The sequence below is a fragment of the Neopelma chrysocephalum genome, unplaced genomic scaffold (assembly GCF_003984885.1).
Source record: "Neopelma chrysocephalum unplaced genomic scaffold, ASM398488v2 Primary Assembly neopelma1_75, whole genome shotgun sequence".
NCBI lineage: Eukaryota > Metazoa > Chordata > Aves > Passeriformes > Pipridae > Neopelma > Neopelma chrysocephalum.
In genome coordinates this window covers 1,171,919-1,190,798 of record NW_020897736.1, presented here as the reverse complement: position 1 = coordinate 1,190,798, position 18,880 = coordinate 1,171,919, and the positions used below count along the sequence as shown (strand labels likewise).

The window sequence follows — 18,880 nt, the reverse complement described above, 5'->3', positions numbered from 1 at the left end:
AGTTGTAGTTATCCTACTAGTTGTGATCTGAAATGTAACGTAGAACTGAGTTAAAATTAAGCTCGAAACTTGAAAGAGGTTTCCAAAGCTTTATATGCTTTATGAGCAAAATAGGAGCACATGTGGAAGATGCTGGATAGATATTTTAGGACTGAATTCTGTTAAAGATTATCCTTTTAAAGGGTTGTTTTTAAACATGCAATTTTCTTCAGGGGTCAGATAACTTTATATATGCTGAGCTGTTTATGCAGCCTAGGACTTGTGCTTGAGATTGCTCCCTTTGCTTAAATGTGTTGTTTCTCTTTGTTTACATCATCATGAAGATATTTGACTTGTCTGAGCTGCTTGAATTGAATTAATTTTTTTCTTTGAGAGAAAAGTAGAACATTTAAATGATCATTTTTTATTATACAGTAATTGTAGTGACAGCTCAACCTCAATGAACCATCTTTCAAAGTTAGTGCCTGGTAATTTACTGTATTTCAATTATGGAACTGTAATTACGCCTGACAAGAAATGAAAGAGTAGTCTGTTCAGCATAACAATACCACAGTCTGGGAAATGGCTCTATGATTGGGGTGCTGTGGCTTAGAGATAGTTATAAATAGCATTTATTTATTTGCATGACATAGTCTAATAGTAAATTTAATAGTAAATTCAATAAGATGTTCAAAAGTGAAATTTATTTGATTAATGTTGCCCTAAGCACCAGTTCTCTTATAATTTTAGTGCAAGTGATTTTTGTTTTTATTTAAAGTAAAACATGCTTAATTGCAAGGTGGTTTTTTTGTTTGTTTGTTTTTTTTGTTTAAATCTTGCTAGTTTTTGTACTCTTAATGATTTTTTTTTTTAAGCACAGCATTATCTTTATGCCTGCTGGCTGAGATCAGTTGTTGAGTTTGATGTATCTTCTGTCAGGAAAATATAATCAATCTCTGCAGTAAGTTAACTGAGTGATCTACTCTGATGTTAATGGTTGGGTATTTCAGAGTAATTATAAACCCAACAGAGTGTGTGAAAATCATGTTCTATACAATGGAAGCTACTTGACCTGTTAAATTAATTTTTTTTAGTATTGCCAGCTGGGAAGATTCATACTGGATGGTGGGATACAAGGAATTTACATCAAAGATTAGTGGAAGGGGCCATTCTGTTGTATGTGTTGAGGAAAACAGATGTGTAAATGCTGTAATAGTGGTTTGTCACAAACAAAATGTGGATACTGATGTTGGATAGATCAGGTTATATTGGAATCTGGATGTACAAGAGTGTTAGTACTTATTGCTTCTAGATCATCCAAATTGGTCCAGTGAACAAAGGTGTTTTGTGATGTATGTAGGCTGTTAAGGAAAATTTTGCAGAGAGAAAGGAAGTAGTCTTTATGCCAGTGTTAAATCAACAGAGTTTTCAGCTGCTGGAGACATCAGGTAGGTTGGCAAGTAATGCAGAGTGCATTTGGTCTGTGTGGGTAGGATGCCACATAGATCTGTTGTGGAGCAAGGTTAGAAACGTTCTCAAGGTTACCTGGTGGAAGAACAGCCCAGGGTTGTTTGTCATGTATGATTCTCTTCTCATGCTCACTGCTCTGGTGCTGGGCTGGGGGGTTTCGTTGGGTTTTTATTGTTGTTTGTTTTTTGGTTTTTGTAATAAAGATTTTTACATAAAGTCACAGATATTAAGATATTAACTTTCTTTGCTACGGTTTACCTTTTTAACTTACTTTTGTGTTATGTTTTTTGCTCGTGGTGGTCTTGAGATGGCTGTGATTATTCTTGACTTCATTTCTTGTTTATTAAGACTTGGATCAGACTATTTCCATTTAACAATAGTAAAACTTCCAGAACATATCTGTGGGATAATAATTACCTTTAATTTAATAATAAATTAAGAAATGAAGGTCTTTCTGATTAAGAATGGAATTCTTCATAATCACAATGCTAGAACAGAAATAAATATTGATCCCCTCCAGTTTTTAATGTAGTACAGAAAATTTCTGTTATTTAATCTGACTCTACAACACAACAGTCCAGAATTGTGCTACTATAACCATGATTGCTCTGTCAGTGTAGATGAAGTGCCACTGTTTCAGTAAAATTTGGAAACAGCTTTTGGAAGGTAATACTGCAGGTAAAAGGTTATAGCCTATTGCAACCAGGGCTGTTCAAATTCCAGTGCAATTGTATCAGCTCAAGAGGGCAGTTGCAAATGCACGACACTTGAAAGCTGTGTGTGTATTTTGAGGAGCAGCCTGCACAGATGATGTTGTTCAGAAGCAGCTGTAATCATCACGTTCTGAAGGGGCTTGTTTAGGCCTGACCTTGGCGGGTTTATCCAGCCTTTGTCGTATGTCTGACCTTGTTCTCAGGATGGTAAAACAGACACTCGGAGCTCAGAGCTGATTAGTTTATCAACACATTTAAGAATGCCATGAAGCCTGTAGTCACATGGCCTTTAGCTGACATGTGTGTGTGAGCCATGTGAGATGATGAAGGAGAAGAAGGAATTTTACCACAGCAAGTGCAGGAACAGCAAAAGGCACTGGTTGCCTTCTGCAAATGTTATGAACTAAAACTGTACTCCTTTAAGATAGGGAAATAATATGAAATTTTGAGTATTATAAATTATAAGAAGCTTGGGTTTTGGTTTTTCCCATCTTGTGAATTTAGATGAATCTAGCACAGAGCTGTAAAGACCTTTGAAATGAAAGTAACTATTGAATCTTTTTCTACCTAACATTGATAATATTATACTTCTTCCTCAAAGCTAATAAAAATCTCCTGCATGGAGCAGAAGCTTAACAAAAAATTAAGCTTTGTAAATGATTCTGATATATCCTGTGTCTGCCTTTTTTGTAGAAATGGATGGAATACATAGTTTAAATGTAAAATTAAACATAATTTAGTATGTTCTGAGACCGTATTTCGGAATAATGCTTTACAAACCAAGTTCCTTAGTGGGAAGTGAAGATATAACTGTGGAGCATTGCAGAGACATTTTGGTACTGAAAGTGATACACAGATTTAATGTATAAAGGTGTAAAATTATATATATGAAAAAACCCAATAGAATCCCAGCTGCTTTTTGCCATGCTAAGGTGAAATCTTGGGGTTATAATAAATCACACAAAAAACCCATAGTCTTGATAGCAGTAAAAGAAACAAATTATATGATAAGAATTATTTGGGTGTGAGAGCACCCTTATGTCCTTGTATCCATACATTTGTAACTCCTCTGAATCTGCATCCTGAATCTTCTGAGATTAGTCTGTTCATCTCAAGCAAGATACATTTAGAGAAGATGAGCCAGGTTTTCAGATGCCACTGGTGGGTATTTTCTTTCCTCTGCTTGCCTGGGGCAGCCTTTGCCATGCTGACAAAACACTGCTTTGGTGTCAGTGGTAGAAGCCGGTTGGTAACTGGTCCAAACTGTGCAGAGTCAAACGGTGGAGTGACTGGTCCAGGTCAATGTTTCATCTTTCACAACATAACGCTCTCCTCCTTGCAATTTCTGCCCTCTTTTACCAGCCTTCTAAAAGCCTGGTACGCCTCTGATTGATTTTCAGCGTGGTACAAACACAGATGGAGTGGGGGAAAGAGAGGGAGGGTGTGCAGACACGAGTGTGATGGTGGAGGGAAGGCTGCAGGCACTCCTTAAATGGGCATTGTTATTGGAAACACAGAGTTTAGAACTGCAGATGGAAAATTTGGGAGACAGATTTGATTTGTTTTGCTTTAAGTGTCTGTATTCTCTGTGTGGAAAGGAAGTTGTTTGGTAATAGCATCATGCATGTTTTTAGACACCCCTTAAATGAAGTACCAAACAAATTTTGGAATATTAGCTGTGTTGTCAACAAGAATATAAAATGTGCCTCCAAAGTGCATTGAAGATGTAACTTGGTGACTGTGTCTTTAAGTTTTACCTGCCCTGGTCCTTCTTTTCTGTGGAATTTACTCCTCCATTTATTTAGTGGGTACATGTGTGTGTTTGGATGCAGACAGTGCCATGAAACTATTTTTATGCTGTCTGTAGAGTCAAGAAAGCCTCTGAGCAAAACTGTCCTGCAAAGTTTTATTTGAGTTGGATTGGACCACATCTCGACAATAATTAAAAAAAATCATTCTGTTTTATCTGTAATAGTAATTTCACTACTGTGAACCTTACTCTGCTGGGGTAGCTCAGTTAGTCTGGGTTGGGAAGGGGGGTTGTGGGTGGGGGTTTTTTTGTGTATCTGAAATTTGGCAAGACCCTGTACAGCCAGGTACTTCTTTAATGCCATCAGGAGGATCTCTAATCCTTTTCAGGAAGATCTGTAATCCTTAGCAGCAGAAGATAGTATATGTATTCAGGTGGTTTGTCCTGTGAAAGTATATAACATATTTGTGGATGTATGTGAAGTGTTTGACTGTGTCAAACAGTTGGGAACAATGTGAACAGAGAATTAGTTAATATTTTACTCTCGTCTTTGCAACAACTTCTGACCTTGAAAAAACTGTTGATATAAGCCAGTCTGAGTATGTCATGATACATAGCCAGGGGGATAATGTGACATTGATATAAGTGCTGGCTGAGAGAGGTTAATATTTTCCTGGTTCTGGATTGTATAACTGTGTAAATGTATGGTCATGCCTAAATTGGAAAGCTTTGTTTAATGTGCTCTCTGTAAAAAAAGGAGTGCATTCTTAGTCTTAAAATGTAGGCATTTAAATCTTTTATTACCGCTCACAAATGAAAACCTAAATCATTTTGGAAATAATATTAAGGATGTGATACCATTTTGGTCAGTGAAAATCACCTTGGAAAAAACCAAGTCTTTTCTCTAAACTGTCACAAGTAAATTTTTAACCAGTTAATAGAATGGCTCTAGCTGAAATGAAAGACAGTCTGAATTGCTTGTAAATTTGTGTAGTTATTTACTGAATAATCTCTTGAAATACAGCTGAGAATTTAAGCTGGTTGCAGCATACCTCACTAAGAGACAAAAAAACCACTGACCCTTTTAATAGGTAACTAATAATAGTCAACTTCAAAGGCATAGCCATGTCTTAAAGTTGGCTATGCCTCATTTTGAGATGATGGGAAGAATTAATATAATGAGTGTAAAGTAGGAAAACAGTAGGTAAGGCCATTTGGGCCATTTAGTCTCTTTTCCAGAAGCTTGGGGGTTTTTTTACTGATTTTTTCCCCTTTTTTTGGAGCGGTGGGGGGCAAGGGCTGGTTCCAGATGGGTTGGTAGCCTAATAGTCCAATTTGCTTTTATGGAGTTCACATATTCCTTTTGTAGAGATAGGAGATTTTATTACCTGTAGTATCCAGTGTTACTGTGTTATTCATCCTAGGGCTTTCAACTGCTTTAAGAAATAGTATCTGAGGTTGGAAGAGTTGCCTAAAGGTGCACAGTGGGTAAAAATACTGGAACTACAAACAGAAATAAAGACCTGTTATTTACATTCATGAGCTTGGAAAACTAGATGACTATAGCAAAATAATACTGATTTCAGAAGCTGTTTTTTCAGAAGAGCTAATAATGATTGCAATTAAAGGGTTGTCCCTATGTTGAGGCTCACCATGTTTGCCTCTTTCCCTTGGGTGTCAGTCCTTGGGTGTAGAATGGTTTTGGGGTTTTTTTTACAAGTTACCTAGGGAAATCAGTGTCTAGTTGTCTTATAGAAACTATTTTGTTTGTATGCAAAAAGGAGAGGAAAAGACAAAAGAAAGGGATTTGGTATCCCCATAACTGCTGCCCCCTCTAGATCATCAGAGGGAGCTGAGCTGGGTAGATCTGAATCCGTGAAGCCACATGAAACCTTTTACATACAGTTGGAGAAGTTAAACAGCTAGTCCAGCATCAACCTACAAAGGCGGCCCATGGGTCTTTAGAGCTGGTTTCAGCAGCCAATATCATCCTTGATATTAGTGTTCTACACCAGTAATAGAATGAAGTGAGCAGCAACACCATTCCCTTTCTTTCAGAAGATTTTGGAAGATTATCATGGCATTTACTTTGATACCAATATGAAAAGAATATTTCAAAGCCTTTTACTTCCATTAAAATGCTCTGGTTTGTGCTCTAGCTCATTTTGAATGGAGATTTATCCTTTAGATTTGTGCTTCAAGTATGGCTATTAAAGAACAAACAGTTAATTGGTTGAACTAGTTTTACTCAATTGAGCTTGATTCTGAAAGGAAATGTAAAGGCTTTTAGAAAAAATTTCCAAGTTGTGCCTGATAAACATTGGATTTTGCCAAAATTTAATGATTCTGACATGCTGTGAATGAGATACTTAGCTCCCACACACTTTAGCTCTTCCTGTATTTTGTAAAAGGACACTCCTGCGTCCTGAAGTCACTGCCAAAGGGGAGTTCCATGAGCTGCAGCACTGCAGTTACCCCAAACCATTTTTTAATGAGCAGTTACACAACCACACTGGTGTCTTCGCCAGTGTTGAGGGTGTGGTAAAAAAAAAAAAAGGTGTGGAGCCACAGAACATTTTCTGCATTCCTATCCAGGAGTATTTTTTTCCTGTATTCAGGTTGAAATAGAACATTTTATTTGCATCTCAAGGATCTTGTTTGATTTTCATGCCTGTTGTACTATCTGAGCCTTATCTTCAATTCTTTAAATCTGTTCACTGCTTGCACCAAAGTTGAGAATAGAATAGTATATAAACATATTTGCTTTGCTGAGATTTATGCAGCAAAGGAGTTGGAGCAATATTTACTGTTTTATTTAAACTTGGTCTTGACCAAATTTAATATGTTTTAAAATACTTCTGAACACATTATAACGATAACAAGGACACAAACCCAGACTTTATTAGATTAGTTTCTTGTTAGGCAAAACACCTAAAAGGAGCAGGATGGGAAGTGAGTGAGATGAATTTCACTGCTGAAGTTCCCTTATGGAGTGGAACTTCTTTAGGCCTAAAGCTGAAAGCCAAATGCCACATGCATATAAACTCCAGCAGCTGGGACTGTGGGCTCAGAGAAGCAGACCTGTGCCAGGTAAAACAGTATAGATCAGGTGTACATATCAAATCAAATAATACAGAGATGTAGATCTGTCTTTGTGCATATATATGTGTGTATGTGCATGCATTCTCACTTCTCATCTGTTCTGAGTTAAATGTAGCTTGTACTCACTTAAACATAATGTTAAAATATTTCATTTTTCAATGTTTTTCAAATTTTGATCAGTTCTTGCACTCAGTACATACTACCAACAACTTCTGAAGAAAGATTTTTTTTTCACAAACTCTAATTTGTTTTCCCAGCATAGCTGCCAGCTTGAGGCATGTTATCCCCTGGATGAAGTACAGGCAATGAAGAGGTAGAGACATTAATGTTGAAAGGATCCTTTAGTTGTGCTGTTCAAACTGAAGTGCCTTGGTTAACACCATGGTAGGCATTATATAGTCCTTGATATATTCAGGGTACAATTTTTGCTGACTTCAGTTGCAACTGTGCACTCAAGTCTTTGGAAACCAAACCCCAGTGTCTCAAATCAAGCGCCAAGGAAATTAAGGAACGTGCAGTTATTGAGCCCCTCTGGAAGGTTTTGGCTGAGTGACTTGCCTCAGGAGATTCTTAGCAGAGACAAGAATGTGTACTGTGGCACAGGGACAACAGGAGAATGCAGAAGGTTATCTTCAGTCAGTCACAGAGGACTTTGTATTGTGGGACTTTCTCATTACAGCTATGTTTTCTTTCTTCTGACAAGCTTTTTTTTTTTTATTCTCAGCTTTTTCCAGAAATTTGCTACCCATTTCCAGCTCCTTTTACCTAATCTCTATAGCTTAATTTTGCTGATAAGGCTTGCTCAGTCTTAAGTCATGAGTTGAAACATGATAAAATTTGAGAAAGCATAATAAAATATTTCATTTATTCAAAAATAATACATGAGAAGGTGGTATCAGTGTGTTAAAGAAGTCTGCAAAGGATGTGGTTATTAAAAGGAAGGTATGATTCCTTCAGAGGTTGAGGAGATGGGTATCTGAATGTGAAGCAGGCTAAACGTAGGGAATAGAGGCCACTGGATGCTCTGGAAGACAGCGAGGACAGACAGATTGAAAGGAAAGACAAAGCAAATGCAAATAAACACAAGAAAAATGCTATAGGGTATTTACCTTACATAAATATAATTCTGTATTACAATGCAGTAAATAGTAATAGTAAAAAGTTGGTTTACTAGAACATGCTGTCACAATTAGTAAGTGGGAGTAAAAAGAAATAAGCATGTTTTATATATCATAGGGAAGAAACTGCAATATTGGAATTTAGTTATGTTAATTTTAAGATCCAAAGAGCTCACTTCAATGTTTGATACAATTCCCTCCCTCTTCTCCTGTTTTTCAAGAAGGTTGGGTTTTTGCAGGTTGTTTTTTTGTTTTGTTTGTTTGGGTTTTTTTTTCTTTGTTTGTTTGGTTGGTTTTCTGTTGGTTCGTTTTTTGGTGGGTTTTTTTCTTCTGTATGGCAAATATGTCTGAATATACAGTATTTCATTCCAGGTCAAGAATCTTGTTTAACCAGTTTTGTCTGATATGTGCTCTTTTATGTGTTTATGTTCATAATCTCTTTTAAACTCTGTGAAGAAGTTGATCCACAATTCTCTGAAGTTCTTATATTAACAATGTTTGTTAATGTTTCATATTTAACTTCAATCATTACTTTGTGACCTTCACCCAGCTCTGTTACTGTGGGTTAAATTATATAAACTTAGTTTAAATATTTGCCAAAACTTTTCCAACATCCCCAAATAAATAAGTGTAAGGAGTTTATGAATGGGCACTGACAGGAGTCATTAATTGATGTAGTGTCATTAAGGAGCTGTAGTTAACTCATGTTGTTTATATACAGTACCATTACAAGTAAGTCCCATGTGGACTGAGGGCTGTGGATCCCCAGCACAATCTCTACCTGTGTGTTCTCTCTGTCTGATTTTTTCCCCATTTGTACTCACGAGCTCTGTAGTGTTCAGTTATCCTTCTGCTTTCATCCTCATCACTCTAACCCACTCTAATCGAATGCTTTTGCAAACAGCTTTCAACTCCTTTTTTGAACTGTGAGCCAGTCCCTGAGTGTTCAGTGGCAGCCCCCCTGCCCATGCAGACAGAAGCACAGAGCAGGATCACTGCTGGCTGTTCCAAATGCTGCTGTACAGGGCTCTGCTGTGCTGTGCTGTTGGGCAGCTTAAGCTGCCCTTGCTGTCCCCACTTTGTTGTAGCCTATGAAGTGCAGCAATTGCCATTCAGACTTTATCAATGTACGTCATAATTTCTCTGTAGTTTCAGTGCAATGGTTTTCATATCTTCTCCAGCCACGCTTCAATAGGGAAATTTTCTGCAGAATACAGTGAGCCATCTCTAATGACAGGGTGGTAAGTTCAGCCTGTGGTGTCTGTGTGAGTAATGCTGCCTTCTAGCTGCGTGGCACTGGTTGGGCACACTGCCTCTGTGGTTCCATGGGCCAAGGGCACAACAAGCTTTTTCTGCTTCACCAGTGTCCATGTATGATTTGATGGCTGCTGGCCTGACCCTTATGTAACTGTTCAATATATGGATAGGGATCTCTCTCCACCAGGTTCTCCCCTAATGGTGTTGCTACAGGGTCTGTCAGAACTGGATTTCAGGGCTTGTTTTCTTTGTGTATCCTCTCCAATGATACCCAGGCTCTTTCCTGTCATGCTCACCTGTCTTCCCAAGAGCAGGCCTGGAGGGGAGGTAGAAGGTAACATGGAGTGCCAAATGAGACTAACAGTGAAGAATACAAGAAGGGAAGAACTGTGGAGACTTTTGATACCCAAACTTCCTGTGTCAATATGCTCTAGGATTTGGCATGTGTATGGCATGCCAATGAAGAGCTCTACATGAAATTCTCAGTACACTGGGGAAAATGAACATAAGCTTTTTTCAATCCAGACCCAGCTGTGTAATTTTACTCTTTTGGAGAAGCAATGCTATGTGCACTTTTTCTACACAAAGAACATCTAAATTGTATTTGTGTGGCTTGACTTTATTTAAACTTCACTATCAAATTGAAGATACTTGTGTATTTTTTTGTTTATCACTCTCCTGAACAATATCCCCGGGGTGATCTTTCATACCTCAAGTACAGTACAGTTGTGTAAGGTAACCTGATAGGATAGATACTCCTGTGTTTCTTTTCAGTCCTATCTGAAACAAGTTGAAAAGATGTTGAAACAATAGTGTACAGTGAAAGCACTTGTGAAGAAAATTCCTCCTACTCTCCCCAGAAGTGGGAAAAATGCTCACTCTCCAACTACAATACAGCACAGCTCCCCATATATACCAACAGAGGTTTTCTACCATCTCAAAAAAGTATATGTGAGTGTATATATTTATTGTTGGTATTTTTTAAGACTTGCCTCATTCAGGTAAAAGAAGGGAATTTTTTTTACTTACTATGTTAGAAAATTTGTTTGGGAACAGTTCCTTCATGGGAAAGTGCAACCCTTGTAATGGTGCCAAGGTCATTAGAGACCTGTGAAGATCTGCTGGTTGAGTGCTGGTCACTCAAGCAGCTGGAACTTTAGGCAGATTTTACTTATATACCCAATTTGTTTCCAGGATTTTAAATTAGGTTAATAAAGATAGTACTCACGACTTGCCCTTTATACCTCTCTACCTCTTATACATATATTCATGTAGCTTCTTGCTTACTTACTGAAATACACAGTGAAAAAGGAGAGCAAGTAATAGTTTAGTTTCATTTTAGGGGCTGTATCCTAAGGTACATACAGCAAAAAGCAGGAGCAGATCTCTAGATGTGACTGCATCAGTGCAGTCTGAACTTAATTTTGAGCCTCTTAAGTTAAATCATATAGAGAGATGGATGCTACTTCTGTGTGTATTTATGTGTGTAGATCTGGGGGGTTGTTGGATTATTTGCTTTTGTGTGTGTGTGTGCATCCACTTCTAAGGAAACAACGTTTCCTGTGTTGGGAAAGCAGAGCAGAGCAGGGCAGGTGAAGCAGTGGAATCCCCAGGTACAGTGTGGGGCTGCTGCAATCATCTCTCACTGTGCAGCCCCGAGTAGGCGGTTGGATGAAAAAGAACAGACAAATCAACATTCCTTTCCCTGAACTCCCCAGCGTGCCTCAGCTGCTTTCACTCAGCTCCAGAAGGGGGAAATGAGACTAAAAGGAGCCACCGGTGGAGTGCTTGCTAATTAGTAAAACTTCGCTGCATGAAGAAAGCAAAAATTAAAGGAATATATAAATGCTATTGAAATTTCAGTATGTGAAAACTTGAAGCATCAACAGATTTATTTCAGAGCTTTTAACCAGTCGTGTACGTAGAAGAACAAGTTTTTTCAGTGTTTTCAAAAGACCAGAACTTGTCAGCCTGCTTATGCTGCCAGTTTTTGTATAATAAGTTCATTGACCCTGTAGACAGTCTGAGTGTTTTCTGAGTTACCGCTTTATCAAACTAATTTGCATGATTTTAAAGCTGTTGCTTGCTAGAAAACAATCTAGTGAGGGCACTCTTTGTAAACACCCTTTTATATAACTTTGCTTATTCCTTTTGGGCATGGGGAAGGGAAAATCAGGAGCAACAATCAAAAATAGTGTAACTGAAAAGTGACTTTCATGCTTTTATAAAATATTTCACAAAACAGTTTTTTACTGAGTAGTTTGGTAGAATTTCTTTTGTTTTCACAAAAGATAAACACTATTTCATGTGCAAGAATGTTGTGCTTCAGTAGTTAATGTGCAATTACCTATTGTTACCAGATAATGTAGGTGCCAAAGGTATAAATGGATTTGAAAGGGATTAGAGAAATTAATGGATGATACATTCCTGGAGGAAAACTAGTGAGAGCTGAGAGTGTGTAATGGGGAAAAGCTTGTCCCATAGTTGTTCTTCCTCTCTTTGCCTGTAAGCATCAGCTGTGGCCACAAGAGAGGATGCTGGTCTAGCCTGAGTCTGTTCTGGTGTTCTTACTGTTGTTTAAGGGCTTAATATGAAGGGCAGTGCACATGAGAACCAGATCTGTGTGCAGAGCATTGCTTTGGATCAGACCCTGAATGCCCAGGAGCAAGAACCACAAATTATATCCTGGGTTCTTCTATTTTCTTTGGATGGGATTCTGAATGAGAAGTCAGTGAAGAGCAAAGATTAAATCCTTCCAGCTCTTTACTCCACAGGTTTGTAAGTACATACCTGGTCTGCGTTATAACAGTATAGATAGTATAACAGTACAGACACATACTTGCACTCATGGTTTCCACAATAAATGTAGGGTGTTTAAAGGGTAAGTGGTGAGTATTAGCTCTGAAAAGTTACATCCTGCAGCCAGTTGCCCTGAAACAAAAATTTAAAAATCTATTGCCACATGTGCTAAATTACGATGAGTAGTTTATTACAATTTTATTATAATTTGTTTGTGCTATATATTGATTTGAGTTTCTGAAAAATGCAAGATGTAACTTTTTGAATGTAAGTTGAACTCCTTCCACCCTCAGGCAGGAACTGACACCCCAGCAGAACTGCTGACTAAGCACAGCCCAGCTGTGGCTGGTTGATCTGCAGGTAGAGCTGCACCAGTCCCACTGTGAGATACTTCCAGTCTCTGCTGCTCTCCTGTGCTGGCACAGCTCTTTGTGGGACCATGGTTTGAAATCCACTGGGCCTTTTTATTCCAGTAGTGCCACCCCTCCTTTTTTTTTTCTCTTTTCTTTCCGTGTCAAGATGTCTTTATATTTGTCATTTAGTCTGCAGCCCCACACACAGCTGCATGGATGTAGTGTGTTGTGTGTTAGTTCTTGGAATCAGCAGTGGGGGGAGGCTGCTTAAATTTTGTGTTGCTGTGGAAGGCACTCTTGATAAATAGGTACTTTCTTACAGGTCCTTATGGCTTTTGATATCTGTTAAAGTTTCTTAGATCACTTGGAATTACCTAAAAATGGGATTTGATAATGGTGTTGTATGTACTTTATCTGTACATATGTCTGAGGAAAAACAAAAGCTAAATGTTAAAGTCTTCATTGATATTTAATGTTGTATTCTAGCTATATTTGCTGTGGTGCATTATGAAATTTCTGTTGGAAAACAGCACCAGTTATTTCTTTTTTTTAACATGACATAATTTGTTTTCTCTAGAGTGCTGCTGTCCTTGAAGGTGAAAGAAATGCTGCACAAGAGGAGAGAAATAGTATAGAAAATCGAGTCAAGGAGCTGACTGAGGAAAATGAGCAGTTGAAGAGAAAAGTTACTGAGTTAGAGAGTAAAATTGAGGAGTTGCACAAACAAATTGATAATATGAAAGGAGAAGAAAATTCAGTGAAGGAAAAATTAAAGACCTATGAGGTAAGTTAAGAAAACAAGCCCCTTAAGTAGTCTTCTTCCTGTTTGCAGTGGATTCATTGTGGAGTAAAAACTGGCAAAGAGGAGGCTGGATAATGCCATCGGGAAGGGTAAGGAAAACCAGCAGGTTATAAGGAGCAGGATGCAGTTTGCTGACATATAAAGGAAAGATTTCCCCAGTGCAAACCAGATTAAAAACAAGTCACAGCTTGCAACTGGGAAGATCAGTGATAGGTCAGAGTGAAGAGACTTTATAGCTCAATTTACTTGTCGCTATTTCTGAATGTATTAAATTGAATCATTACAGGAAGAGAAGCAGCAATTGGAAGAAGCTTTGAAACATGCTGAGAAGGAGGCAAAAGAATTGGTGGTGTTAAAATTGGCTTTGGAAAGCCAACTAGAGGATATGCAGGTAAGAACAAGAACAAGTCAGACTCAAAAGTGAGCTATATGTACATTGCTAGTGACCCTTTTTTAGTTGAACAGATGTTTTCCCTTGTTGTCTTCAACATAAATGTTACTTTATTGTTCTGAAAATGAAATTTGTCTCTAAGTGGACTAAAAACGAAGAGAAGACTGTGTTAACCAGCATGTTCTCATGGTTCAGTTAATTATAGTAAAAAAAAAAAAAAAGAAATAAAAATAAGAAGAAAATACTCCTATGTCTTTAAAATTGAATGTGCTTCGGGAATATAAGATTTTAATAATATGGGTATTTAAGTTTTGTTTCTACAAAATGATGTTTTAAAGCTGATGTTCCTTGTAACTACATCAAGAAGTGTTTTATCTGAGGCTTTTGGTCAGGGTTTTGTTGTGGTTTTTTTTCACTTTAAATCTGTTTGTCTGTTCCGCATCACTGATACTCCTCGTTTGCTTGTATGTACTGCTGATGGTTACACAAGCCCTAGAGGTGGCCCATTGCTCTTCACTGCCCTGCACTGAGCACACTTCCCTTCTCTCACAGTCTGACTTGCCCTTCCTGTGTAACATGAATCAATGCACCATATGCATCTCCTGCATCTTGATTAGCTTTGGGTCAAGATGCTTGAAAAGTGTGTCCTTTCCTTTCTGTTTTTATGCATCCTTCAGGGCATCGTGCCAAATAATGCTGCCTCCAGGCAGGGTCTCCAAATTCAAGAATTCTGGGAAAGGTGACAAATAAGAAGAGTCAGTCTTGTCATTTTATTCACAACTTACATCTAAAGTGGGAAACACTACATTTAATCCTCTTTCTGATTCTACACTCTTGTGCACCGGATATGAGCACTAATAGACTTCAGGATGTAATCAGTGGTCCCTTTTGTTTAGAACAATTCAGCCTTTCTGTCTTTAGAGTTTGCTTGTTCTAATGAATACTGTTGTGCAGTAGGTTGATTTGGCCTTGTGTTACCATTGACAATTTAGACGACAAATTTTGGCATAATAATAATGTTTATCACAGTGGAAATTTAATTCCTGACTGTCCCATCTTGCTTTTTACATAACACAAATTACTTTTAATGGTGGATTAGCATAAGAAAGACTGACAATACGAATAGAACTGTAACAGTTACTTTAAACATGGCCCAAATCTATTCCTCCTCCACTCCAGATTTCTATTCAGAAAGGTTAAACCTGGCATGCACTTCATTCTTACAGCCAGTTTGTATTAGTGCTTTATACTGAAATTTTCTTTGTGGATGGTATTTTTGTATAGTTTCATGTTGTGTTATAACCTCTGGTTAGAGTAGTCTCCTCTATGTAGTGCAGTGTTTCATGAAATGAAATACATCTTAACAGTTTTGCATCACTGAGAAGGCTTTTTGAAGTTTCTCAAGAACTCTCTTGGGAAAGGAAATAATTATTATGCCCCTTGACCATAGCATATATGGTACTGTCCTATCTTTAAAAAATATCAATTATACCAACATTACTGATGGCAGAGCCAAGTAATCTGTGCTTTTTAAATTAAATGTTCAGAACATGGGATCCTTTCCATGGGTGGAAGAACATGAAATTTCCGTTTTCATTGTGGTAAATAATGGTAGACACTAGAAGAAGAGTTGCAGAGCATTGTAAGTTGAAGTTCAGTTGTTTCTAGCACGATATATTAGTGTTTCTTAAATATTGAAGTTAAGGTAGGAATGCTAATTTTATCAGTATTTTTCTCATTTATCAGCTTATCTAGCAAAGGGCAATACAATATCCTAATTTGTGTTGCCTAAGAAAATTATTGTTGGTGAGAAACTGCATAGGACATGTTATTTCCGCTGAATAATAGTACAAGAATGAAGTAGTATCTGTTGTAATGCAGGATTTTTATTAAAACAAAGATAATTTCTTTTGCAATGCTCAGTTTTCATGAGGAATATTTTTACCCTTTACCTATGTTATCAAGTTTCTGCTGGCTAGATTTTAGCAAAACAACAAGGAAGTCTTTATGCTTTAAATGGTAATTTCACTATCTGAAGAATCAGCAATTCTATGGCATAGTTACTGGCTAAATAATACTATCATAATATGGGCACCTTTTAAATAGATTTGGAGGAGCTCGTGCAGAATGGTGGGGTAAGAAAACGACCATTTCCAACCAAGTAGAAATCATCAAGCCAAGAGAACCATTAGCTATTATACACTTTTCCAAAAAGAACAGCTGTGCATGTGAACCATCTGACCATGCCTGTGTTGGAATGAACTAGTGACAGTCTGTTATTTAAAGGTAGGAGGGTGATAAGCTCTCAGACATCCTGCCTGTGATAGCAGAGACACTGGGAGCCCCCTGGTAGGTGAGTACACTGGATAGCTCTGCAGGTCAGTCAAAAATTAATGCACAACATTCAGGTCTGGTTTCAACATTAACTGCAAAAGTTGTCTCAGGACTTGTGTGCTGACAGCTGCAAAGTTCTCTTTGCACAGCATCATCTTGATAAGGGCTTCTGGGTGCTACAGAAGCACAGCAATGGGGCAGAACACCAGTAGTTACTTCTCACTCATCAGAGAAACGGATTTGGGTTTTTGTTTTGTTGTTGTTGTAGGGGTTTTGGGTGTGTGTGGTTGGGATTTTTTTGATTGTTTGTTTTCACCTAGAAAAACAGGTGGTTATTGAGAAAACTTTTCAGGGAGCATATAGGAAAACGTGAAACTTGGACTGGGTATTGGATCTTGTACAGGAGGTGGGATTTCCTGGCTGGTGTGCAGCTGCAGAGGAATGTATGCTTTGCGTGTAACAGAATAATGACATTGGTCCTACAAATGTTGCAACAGTGTTTAAGGAACATAGAGGAAGGAAAAAGCACTGCATCACTAAAATAATAAATACTGACTAGCAAACTGTAACTCCATAACCTTTTTTTTAAAAAAAACCCTTAAATTTGTCTTAATGTCACAGCAGCCTGCTGATATTACTGCTGCACAGAGTGTTAAGTAAGATTCCTTTCAAGAATCTACAGAGGGTCTACACTTCATTATATGTATGTTTTAATTTCCTGCAGGAGAACACCCGTTGTATTTCACAGGAAAGGCAACAGTTAACTCAGCAATTAAAGGATGAAACTCAGCAGAAGGAACAGTTAAAGCAGATAAAGAATGAAATGGAGAATGAACGATGGCAACTGAACAAGACTGTTGAGAAGTTACAGGAGGAGGTATGAGTTCACTCCAGAGAGGCTGCAGGAATCTAAATGTCTAACAGACAGAAGCAAATGAACTGACAAATTGTAAAGAATTATTTATTTGGAAATGTACAAAAGAAGGTGAAATGCAAAGTTTACTATTAGTTTCTTTAACCTAGAGGCTTTCAATAAAAGTTTGCAGGGCTGGAACAGTGATTGGAACACCACTGTCTCAAAATAGCATTGTAAAACAGTTCTGTTTAAACAAGATCTCAGATCAGTTCTGATGTCACCGATATTTCAGAGCTGATTCTCAAAACCCTTTTGCATCAGACTTACTGTGCCCTGTGTGTAAACCCTACAACTAATATTGACACACTGAAGTGGGACCATTCAGTTCATTGCATCACTCAGCTGGAAGAACTGCTGCCAGACTGAAAGAGAATAGTCTTGCCATGCATACTATTAGAAAGTAACCTTTCTGGTTTTGTGTTTTCACACTTCTGCATAGAAATTAATTAATTTAGGAAAATATGTAATAATTGATAATTATTCTGTCTGAAAATACTGAGCTGAATATTGAAGCTGGAGGTAAAAACCTTTTGGTGTATCAAACATGATAGAACCTTTTGTAACACTATATTAGGAAAAAATTATATGTACTTTTTTCCCAGATGTCTGAAATGGTAGAGATCTCAAGAACATCAGCTCTGGAGCTTCAGAGCCAGCTTGATGAATACAAGGAGAAAAATCGCAGGGAATTTGCAGATCTGCAGAGACAATTAAAGGAGAAGAACCTGGAGGTAGAAAAATCACGCCTGATGACCATAAGGATGCAAGATGAGGTAATGACTCATGAGTTCAGTGACAAATTCTAACCTTTGACCCAGAATTCAGTTCAGATAGTTTTCAAGATAATGAATGTTCTCTATCATGCTTTTGTGCACCTCATCATGAGAGAGGATCTCACTCAGTGCTCTGGAGTTTCATTGTTCATGATGGTGATCAGCGTGTTATTGCTGCCAGGGAAATGGGCTTTCCTGTTGGTGACAGATCTGTGCAGTGTGTGACAAATGAGTGTGTCTGAAGTGGGATGACAAGGATTACATTGATGATCTGCTGCTCTCTAATGCCTGCTACTGAAGGAATTGGGAATGTAGAAATATTTTTGAATTAGGAAAAAAAAACCTCAACAGTTATTTAGGGAAAAAACTCCCCCACCAAACACAAACAACAAAACCAAATGCTGGCTCTAGAGGAGTTGACATATATTCTCCTCTTCTTTCATATGAGCCAAGTTGCAGATTTAAATGACAAAGGTGTCTGTGCAGCCAAGAATCAGCCACAGTCAGGAAGTGTCTGCCTCTTAGTATGTAAATTTTGCCAGAAAGGCAATCCAGTCTTTTAAAAATATGCAGTTGGAAAAACTGGAGAATATACTGGTCGCAGATATTTCTTGTATGTGGAATATTTTAATAGTTTGATTTTTCCAGTTTAGAACTTCTATTACATTGCCCTTTCTCCTTAAAAAATTATTTTAAATTCAATTTAAAGGAACACCAATAGAAGAAAGAATTGTTCCTGTTTGTTGTTCTGTATTCCTTATATATTTATTTCATTCAGAGATGGAGAGACTTTGTAAAGGAATGAAGAGTCATAACGAACAGTGAAAGATAAAATGGTGACATTGAGAGCATAGCTCATGAGTTGAATAAATGTATGTAAAAATGTACATTAATACAAACATTAAATATGTAAAACAAAGTGTAAACACAGTGTTTACAGTTATTATGAAGAATAGTTCTAGTGTTATCTATTGCAACTACAGAAAAAATACAGAGAAAAAGTTAATGAACAAAAGAAAACTTCACTGTCTGACAAAAAGATAATCAAAGCACTATATAATGGACATAATATTACTAGTTGTGGAATTCTACATCTCCATGAGGAAATATTTAAAAGCCTAGG

The 18,880-nt window shown here is 37.6% G+C and overlaps 1 protein-coding gene across 5 annotated transcripts in view; it reads left to right on the top strand.

Annotated features, from left to right (window-relative positions):
* Positions 1-18,880, top strand: part of CGNL1 (cingulin like 1) — a 56,201-nt gene that overhangs the window by 25,065 nt on the left and 12,256 nt on the right. For all 5 annotated transcript variants that reach the window (XM_027688445.1, XM_027688442.1, XM_027688443.1 and 2 more), the window contains 4 exons: positions 13,119-13,325; positions 13,630-13,734; positions 16,793-16,945; positions 17,587-17,757. In XM_027688445.1, the coding sequence (XP_027544246.1) occupies positions 13,119-13,325; positions 13,630-13,734; positions 16,793-16,945; positions 17,587-17,757 (636 nt within the window). The remainder of the gene's footprint in view (positions 1-13,118; positions 13,326-13,629; positions 13,735-16,792; positions 16,946-17,586; positions 17,758-18,880) is intronic.